The 9,971-nt window shown below is 43.9% G+C and overlaps 1 protein-coding gene across 1 annotated transcript in view; it reads right to left on the bottom strand.

The window, feature by feature from the left end:
• Window positions 1–2,024: 2,024 nt before the first annotated feature.
• Window positions 2,025–9,971, bottom strand: part of CNBD2 (cyclic nucleotide binding domain containing 2) — a 74,057-nt gene continuing 66,110 nt past the window's right edge. The window contains exon 13 of the mRNA XM_030830711.3: window positions 2,025–2,245. Within this exon, the coding sequence (XP_030686571.1) occupies window positions 2,212–2,245 (34 nt within the window). The 3' untranslated portion in view covers window positions 2,025–2,211. The remainder of the gene's footprint in view (window positions 2,246–9,971) is intronic.

Genomic DNA, 9,971 nt, shown 5'->3' with positions numbered 1-9,971 from the left:
GAGTGAAGCTCAAGAGACACTGGCCTCGAAATGTGGGGAGGTGGCATTTCTGGTGCTTCCCTGGGTGCTCTTTGTATAATATGGGTGGGCTGGGAGCCAGTGAGGGCAGGTAGTGGAGGCCCTTCGCATTGCCATCTTCTTCTGTTGATGCCCCTATGAGACAGGTGTTAGCTGACGGAGATGGGCTTCAGGGAGGCACATATGCCTGGAACCCCTGGCCTGGAATGGGAGAACCAGGTGCATTTGGACAGCTCATTCCCAGGCTAGGACTAGTCTGCAACCCCAATCCACCAGAGCTGGAGATAAAAGCTGAAGCTCTCTGTAATTAAAGGTGGAGTCACCCATAAAGGTCTGGGGGGTGGGGGGAAGGTAGGCTCATGAAGAGTTAAAGAGAAAAGGTTAGCTCTCAGAAAGGCAGTCTTGGACCCCCAGGCAAAACTAACCCTCAGTGGACAGAAGAGGAAAGTGAAGTCCAGAGAGGGGACAGGCCCCACCGGGGTCACACCTCATAAATAACATGTATTGCCAGGGAAAGAGCACTGGAAGGGAGTCAGAGGCCTCAGCTCACGTCTGAGCTGTCTCACGAGCTAGGGAACATTGGCCACCTGATCCCCTCTGAGCCTCAGTCCCCCCCTCTGTAAATGAGGGGTTTGTTCTGGCTGGTTGATGAGGTACGCCTCTCCAGATCACATGCTGGGCTTTTCAAAGCCACAGAGTTCAGCAGCAGAGCCTGGGCCAGAAGCTTCTAAATCCCATTCTCTATTAAAAGGAAGCAGGGGCCCTGGAGAAATGGTTAATTCCAGGGCTGCAACAGGAAAGTACGAGATCATCCTGGAATATCCCGTGGCAGCAGAAAACAAGAAAGTACCTCAGAGAATGATAGGAACATGTCAGAAGGACCCCAGAGGCCAGCTTGAAGTGGCTTCCATCGGCCTAATCTGTGGCAGTTTGTGCATCAAAATAGGAAATGATAAGAACAAATACACTGAATAAAATAGGAAGCCATGAGTCCAATGCTGATATAAGTAAATGAATAAATAAACGGAAAGTATGATAAGGAAGGGAATATTTACATAGTTCCAAAGCACCTCCTCACAAAATACCTATTAAAAGGGAATACGACATGCTCAACAGAGTGAAATGGCAACCTATGGAATGGGAGAAAATACTTGCAAATCATATATCTTGATACATCTAGAATATATAAAAAACTCTGACAACAAAAAAATCCAATTAAATTGACGACCTGAATAGACATTCTTCCAAAGATGACATACAGATGGCCATCAAGCATATGAAAAGATGCTCAACCTCACTAATAATTAGAGAAATGCAAATCAAAACCACAATGAGATGTCAACTCACACCCATTAGGATGGCTACTAACAAGAACAGAACGACAAGTGTCGACAAGGATCTGGAGAAATTGCAACCCTTGTTCACTGTTGGTGGGATTGTAAAATGGTGCAACTGCTATGGAAAACAGGATGACAGTTTCTCAAAAAAATCAAAACTAGAACCACCATATGACCCAGCAGTCCCACTTCTGGATATACATCCAAGAAATTTGAAAACAGGTCTGAAAGAGATGTTTGCATATCCATGTTCATAGCAGCACTATCACAAAAGCCAAGAGGTGGAACCCAAATTTCCATCAACAGATGAATGGATAAACAAAATGTGGTATATACATGCCATGGAATATTATTTAGCCTTAAAAAAGCAAGAAATCCTGACACATGCTACAACTGGGATGAACCTTGAGGACATTGTGCTAAGTGAAATAAGCCAGGCACAAAAAGACAAAGACTGTATGATTCTGCTTATATGAGGTGTCAAAAGTTGTCAAGTTCATAGAGACAGAAAGTAGAAGGGTGCTTACCAGGGGCTGGGGGGAGGGGGAAAGGGGAGTTGTTTAGTGGGTACAGAGTTTCAGATTTGCAAGACGAAAAAGTTCTGGAGATCTCTCTCACAATGTGAATATACTCAACACTCTTGAACTATACACGTAGAAATGGTTAAGGTGGTAAATTTCATGTTATGTGGGTTTTTTTTTTAACAGCATACATACATTTTAAAATGAAAAGGAAATAAACGACGAGTAACTTTACAGTGGAGACACCATTTTCATCCAATAATAAGTTACCACCAGTAATGGGACAAATTGAAATCTTGCACCACCTGATAACATCCAATGGGAAGTACACAGCATCACTTCTGGGATTTCCTGCCGAAGATGCATAACCTAAATCGAACCATGAGAAAACATCAAACAGGCCCTTTCTTGTAGAAAGAACACTCTACAAAATAACTGGTCTATAATCTTCAAAAGTATCAAGGTCATGAATGTCAAAGAAAGGTTGAGAACTATATCCGATAGAAGGAAACCAAAGAGGCATGCCAACTAAGTGTACTGCACGATCGTGAACTGGATCCTTTGCTATAAAGGATGTTATTGGGACAACTGGCAACATGTGGATGGGCCCTGAGGATTCGATGGCTGTAATGTGTCAGTGATAATTTCCTGATTTTGATGGTTGTGGTTACATAAGAGAATGTCCTTGTTTGAGGAAATAAACACTAAATTATTTGGATGTGCTGATGCATCCGGTCCCAACTTACTCTCAAATGGCTTTTTTGTATTGTAACTGCAACTTTTCTGTGAGATGATTTCAAAATTTATAAAATTAAACAAAAAAGAAATGTCCATGATACTCTAAGTAAAAAATCCAAAATGTATAACACTGTGCTGTCCATTATGGTGGCCACTACCTACCTATAGCTATTTAAATTACTTAAAATTAAAAATTCAGTCTTCAGTCACATTAGCCACATTTCAAGTGCCCAGTAGCCATATATGGCTGGTGGACATGTATGATAGAACATTGTCATCATTGCAGAAAATTCTATTGGACAGAGCTGGTATAGCTTCTTCCTTTTTTTTTGGTTAAAATAATAAATAAGGAAATGGGTATGAGTATGTGAACTTTGAGAAGGTTACGTACCAAACTGTTAGTCAAGTTATCCTTGGGAGATGAGATTAGATGGGTGAAATAGTAGAAATGTTTCAGTTCTCATTATATACATTTTAAAATTGGGGATTATGAAAAAAATTTTTAGAATTTTTCTAATATTTATATAGATAAATATCTACCTACCTACCTACTACCTGTCTGTCTATATTTTTAAAGCATGTTTTAGGAATTACTTGATGCCAGTGAAGTTTGCAGAGCACAGGCTCCAGATGCGTAGGCTCAGCGGCCATGGCTCACGGGCCCAGGCACTCCGCGGCATGTGGGATCTTCCCAGACCGGGCCACGAACCCGTGTCCCCTGCATCCGCAGGCAGACTCCCAACCACTGCGCCACCAGGGAAGCCCGCCAGTGAAGTTTTAAATGACCTTTCTTGTGATGAAGACCTATGAAAAGGGAATTTAAATTTCACGGCGCTACCAATAACGCTTGAAGAGGCAAATAGCTCATGGGTGCCTCCTGCTTCACCACGCAAAACAGGATCTTGCTGACTTCACTTGACATAACCCAAGAGTCCCAAACAAAGGGTCAGGCTCTAACTGCAATAGGACAGACTGCCATTAAACAGGAGGAAGAACTTTCTGACAGTATCAACATGAAACCTTAAGGACAAGGGATCATGGAAGACAGGATGTTTAAGAAGAGAAACAAACTGAGGTTTGGAGCCAAACAGGCCCAGGTTTGAATTCTGGCTCTTCTACCAAACCAGCAGTGTGAAAATGGGGATAATACTAACCTTGCATGAGTGTGCATGAAGTGCCAGGTGGTGTTACAACTGCTTTACGTGTGTTCTCACATCATCCTTAAATCCTTTTTTTTTTTTTAACTGCTAAAAACCACACTCCTGATATTCACCCCTAAATGTACTTCTCCTACAGTCTTCTCTGTCTCAGGGAATGGCTACTCCATCCTTCCACTTGCTCAAACCAAAATCTTTGGAGTTATCCTTAGTTCCTCTTTCTCATTCCTAACATTCAGTCCTTTAGCAAACCCTGATCGATTCTACCATTGAAATATGTCCACGATCAGCCCCATCGAGACACCACCACAATCAATATGGTGATCTGAGCCACCGTAATCTCCTACTTGGATTATGGCACTGGCTTCCCAACTGTCCCCCACCCCCATCTCCCCATGCCACCCTCATGCTTAAACCCCAAGTCTGTAGCCAGATCATATCACTCCTCTGCTAAGAACTTTCCAGAGGCTCCCTTCACATGATCATGAGCTGGCCTCCAGTCCCTCTCTGCCCTTGCCCTCTTTCAATTTCTCTCTCCTTTGACTCCATTCCAGCCACACCAGCCTTCTTGCTGTTATGCTTGAATGTGCTCTCTCTCTGCCTGGAACACTCTTGCCCCGATATCTGCATGGCTCATCCCCTCACTTCCTGTACTCATCAATATCACGGTCTTAGAGAAGCCTTCCCTGACTATCCTTTACAACGTAGTAACCTCTAACCTACCTCCATCCCCCAGATTCCCTGATTTTTCTTGTGTTCTTTAACCACTGACCCGGAATGTAAGCTCCTTGATGCCAAGGACTTTGGTTCGGTTTGGTGCTGTATCTCTAAAACCTGACCAGCTCTCTCTTCCTACAGCATGTCTGCTAATTGGAGATATACCGGTTGAAGTCATCTAGATTTTAGTTCAGTCCTTCCAGTTCCCATATGCTTCCCTATCTAATGGAGATGCCAGGAGCCTGGCAGCTAAGGGACAGAAGACAAGCACTGGCATAAAGGGAGGAGGAGGAGATAGGCAGCCAGCAGGTCCAGGGCTCTCCTCTCAAAAAGGCAGAGTACCGCATGAGCTGGTAATCATCGAAGCTGATAAGTTGTGTATGATAATAGAGCAATGTGCAAATGCAGAATGATTCACCGGTGAGAGCATTTTACATGTGCAAATCCCCCAGCTGCTGTGATCTGTTAAACTGAGAAATGTCCATATGTGGGACTCTTCTATTTCAACTCTGTGGGCAGGGCTGGCCTCCAGGTCGGTCTGCAAGTCTCACAGACCTACTGTCTGTATCATTTTGTCCCTGGGTCCCCTTTTTTCTCCTACCCCAGGTTTTTGCTTTCTGAGAGTCAGACTCTGAATTTAGTGTTTTATATGGACTATTTAAGTTAATCTTCATGACTTTATGAAACAGATGCTTTTATTATTCCCATGTTACAGATGGGGAAACTGAGGCAAAGAGCAGTTGCTTGCCTGCTGTGACGCAGCTGGTCGGAAGCAGAGCAGCCTAAATCCAGAACTCCTGCTCGTTATCCTGCTCCTTCTGCCCTGTGATGTCGGTGAGATCAGACAGAAGGACGGGAGAAGGTCTGGCTTTATGGGGAAGAGGCTTCCAGAAGAGCAATGAGCAATTCCTCTCCATCTCCACACAAAACAAGAAAAACTCTTGCACAGTAGCATGAGTTTTAAGTTATGACCGGAAGAAGGACTTTCTGACAGTATCTTTCAAGATAAAAACCTGCTCTCAGGAAAAGATATGGTCTCAGTTTCTAACCATTAAAATCATAGATGGTCAGTGTTGTTAAGACTTAAAGACCATGAGTCCACCTCCTTCCATGTGATAAACGTGATAAGGGAGCAAAGGGGGAACAGCCCTCACCGGCAGCCAACCATTCTAGATACTAACTTTGTGGTGCCAGAAGGGACCCGAGGCCAAGAAGTCCAGAGCCAAGTAGAAACAGGCCCCTAATTTAAAGTACGCTGGGAGAAGGTAGCTCGCAGTAAAATAGGTAGGAGGCACTTTTTTTTTTTTTTGCGGTACGCGGGCCTCTCACTGTTTTGGCCTCTCCCGTTGTGGAGCACAGGCTCCGGACGCGCATGCTTAGCGGCCATGGCTCACTGGGCCCAGCCGCTCCGCGACAAGTGGGATCTACCCAGACCGGGGTACGAACCCGTAGTCCCCTGAATCGGCAGGCGGACTCTCAACCACTGCGCCACCAGGGAAGCCCAGGAGGCCCATTTGAAAGAAGGGAGTGAAGACAAACTTCCCTACCCTCCTTGGGTGAGAAAAAATTTTGTTACTCTCCTCAGGGACTGAGCAGATTCTTCCTTTCAAATAAGGAAATACTATGTTTCTTTTTTTGCCTTGGCTGTCAGAGAGCTCAAAGCTAGATTTTACAATCATCAGGGCTAATGCTCATATTGATACAAATCTATATTGACTTCTTCCATTTTCTTCTTCATTTTAATTGTCATTTCTAGTGAAATAGCATTTCCCCCCTTTTGCCCTGGATATCAGGGAGCTTCTCACCAGATTTTAAAATAAATTATTACCTAATTACAAAGTCAATTATAAAGTCAATTAGAGTTGTAATTTTTATTTTGAAATGATTTCACACTAAAATTGCAAGAATAGTGCAGCCAGTGTGGAAAACAGTATGGCAGTTCCTCAAAATATTAAAAATGGAATTACCATATGATCCAGCAATTCCACTTCTGAGTATCTACCAAAAGAATTGAAAGCAGGGTCTCAAAGATATTTGTACATCCATGTTCATAGCAGCATTATTCACAATAGCCAAAAGATGGAAGCAACCTAAATGTCCATCAGCAGATGAAGGGATAAACAAAGTGTGGTATGTATTGTACATACAATGGAATTTTATTTAGCCTTAAAAAGAAGGAAATTCTGAAGAAAAAAAAAGGAAATTCTGATGCATGCTACAACATGGATGATTCTTGAGAACATTATTCTAAATAAGACATCTACAAAAAGACAAATATTGTATAATTCCACTTATTTAAGGTATGTAAAGTAGTCAGATTCATAGACAAAGTAGAACAGTGGTTGCCAAGAGCTGGCAGAGGGGAGTGGGGAGTCACTGTTTAATGGGTACACAGGTTCACTTTGATAAGATGACAAGAGATCTGGAGATGGCTGTGGTGATGGTTGAACAACAGTGTGAATGTACTTAATGCCACTGAACTTAAAAACATTTAAAAATGGCTGCGAGGGTAAGTTTTGTGTGTATTATACAATTTAAAATAATTTTTTAAAAGTTACAAGAATGAAGGATGAACTAAGGTATCTACCATCATTATTTTTGTAATCTGGTCAGTTAATAAACAGTGACTGCTTTCAAATTGGGAAAAAAAAAAAAATTGCAAGAATGGTTCAAAGAACTCCTAAGTACCCTTCACCCAGATTCGCCAGTTGTTAGCATTTTGCTATATATGCTTTGCTCTTCTAAATATACACACAATATATTTCTAAATCATTTGAAAGTAAGTTGAAGAAACCATCTCCTTTAACAGCCAAGGACCTCAGTGTGTATTTCCTAAGGACAAGGAGATTCTCTTACATAACCACAGTAAAATTACCAACATCAGGACATTTAGCATTAATACAGTACTATTATCTCATCTGTTGTTCATTTTCACACTTCACCAAGGGTCTCCATAATCCATTTTCTTCTTGATTCTGATTTTCTGTTGGGGTTGGAGGGAGGCTGAAGTACACCTACCAGACCCTGCCAATTTTACCAATGACGGTAGTGAAGCTCCAGAAAGGGAAGGAGCCTGGCTGAAAGACACAGCTTTTGTCCAGAAGTGCCGCCCTCCCAATAGCCCCAGGCTCTGTCCCCAGGGCTAAAGCCCACAGCCTTTAGAAGCCATGAAAAACCCTCTTTCCAGCTTTGGTGCTGCTTCTCGGCCACCTAGAAATTACTCGTCTTCATTGTCAGCTCTGAACCTGTGACTACAAATTCTGCAACTCGGCACCCTTGTGGTTAAACCCCTTAAATCCCCAAATGACAGAAAAGCATCATGGCAAAATAGCCTCTAGTGAGTGCGATGCAGGTTGCGAAGTTACCCATCTCACCCCTTAGACCTTCTGTAACAGGAAGGTAAGATTTTTCCATGAGTTATATAAAAGGAATAGAGGATTTAAAGAACGCTTTTTGCTTCCAACCCCAAGGAGGGATCTTAAACACTTCCTATAACAAATGCTGGCAATATCTCCTGTGTTTCTCAAATGGGTTTTTTCATTTTCCCCAAACAGTGGAAGCTATCAGTACTGGGGGCTGTATTTTTGGCTTCAGTGGCCTGGGTGTGCCTCTCCAATATGACTAGGCTTATTTACATATGGAAAATCATCCAGGAGGGTGAATATATTCTCTCCAGCACAGTTCCAGGGTTGTGTGTGCAGAATTTGTTTTGAAAACAGGTGGCTCACTTGGGATAGCTGAGTGAGGATGGTGTCACAGTGCACACGCTGAGACGCTTCCTGCATGGGAGGGTGCTGGGGTGCAGTGAAAGCCCTCGGATTTCCTGGAGCAACCACCTGGTAGCGAGTGAGCTTAGACAAGGCCTTTGCCTCTCTGGGCCTCAGGCTCCTCATCTGTCAGATGGGGACAATGCCACCTGGTTAGTTGCCAGGAAGTATTTTCAGGATAAGTGATAGCCTCTATAGAGTGCCTCACACAATGTGGGCACACAGGGAGCACTCCGTACGTGAGCCGGGCCCTACTCCTTTGAGACAGGTCACTATGGGCTTCCTGACCCTTGGATCTGTGCCAGGTGGGCAGTAAGAACCTCTGTAGCACTGAACATATGTTTATTAGTTACACTTGTGCCAAGGGGTGTCATACTGGTTCCTTCTGAATGAACTCTTCTCCCAAATAAATCCTGATGTGACCTCCTCCCTGCCTGATTCTGATCCGCTGCTGTTTGTTGCAGAGTGTATGCGGAAGGGGAGGGATTCTGAAGCTCACAGCCCGGAGGCTGGGAGGTTCTCACACATCCCTCCCCACACTGTCCCACTCATTCTTCCTCCGAATAGCACCCTTGCCCACAGTGCATGTTAATGCTTTGGTGACCTGCCTCTGCTCTCTCCCTCCACCGCTGCCTCTTAATATTGACTTTAACCATTTCACTTAGAGTGTGGGGTTCGGGTGAGATGACAGCCAGCACCCTCCTATCCCAAATCTCTCGGAGATGATCTTTATCATTGATTATGAAAGCTTAGCCTTCCAAAGCCTTGGCTTCCTATTCCACTGAAGGGGGAAGAGAGTCTCTGGATGGCCAAATTGACCTTGATCAAAAAGGTACTAATAGGACTTCCCTGATGGTGCAGTGGTTAAGAATCCGCCTGCCAATGCAGGGGACACAGGTTCGAGCCCTGGTCCGGGAAGATCCCACATGCCGCGGAGCAACTAAGCCTGTGCACCACAACTACTGAGCCTGCGCTCTAGAGCCCGTGAACCACAACTAATGAGTCCATGCGCCACAATTACTGGAGCCCACGCGCCTAGATAGCATGCTTCGCAACAAGAGAAGCCACCGCAATGAGAAGCCTGCACACCGCAACGAAGAGTAGCCCCCGCTTGCCACAACTAGAGAAACCCGCGCGCAGCAATGAAGACCCAATGCAGCCAAAAATAAAATAAATAAATTTTTTAAAAAAAGGTACTAATACCATCTAACGTGTATTGAGCACGTACTATGTACCAGGGACTTTACACATGTAACCGAACATAACTAGGGCCTCATGCTGCCCACTGTCTGCTTGGTAACTGAACTCAAAGAAACAGCATTATTGCATAAAATCATAAATAAGAGCTATCCCCCCCCCCCAAAAAAAAGGAGCTATTCAAATGTTTACTTGGTTTCTCAAGAAAATGCCAAAGGAAAAACACATTCTCAGTGCACAGAAAAGCTCTTTGAAGACCTCTTTGGGCATTTCTCATTCTCAAGTTCTTCTATCTGTTGCTTAGTAGCTTCAGAAAAAGATTTGCTCTTTCTCTGTTCCCCTCAAGACTTCCCAAAGCCCCAGCCCTCACAGCCTCTCCCCCTACATATGATGCCCTTGCTCCCAGGCTGCTCTTCTAGTCTAATTTCTCACCCACCGCTCCCCTAGAAAACTTGCTCTGCCTCCTATGCTGGAAGTTTTTTCTCTCACTTTCCAGGAAGCTGGACACAGTGGTCCTGG

This window comes from Globicephala melas, chromosome 15, assembly GCF_963455315.2.
Source record: "Globicephala melas chromosome 15, mGloMel1.2, whole genome shotgun sequence".
Classification (NCBI taxonomy): domain Eukaryota; kingdom Metazoa; phylum Chordata; class Mammalia; order Artiodactyla; family Delphinidae; genus Globicephala; species Globicephala melas.
Note: the sequence above shows the minus strand (reverse complement) of the source record. Positions and strands in the feature narration are given on the sequence as shown.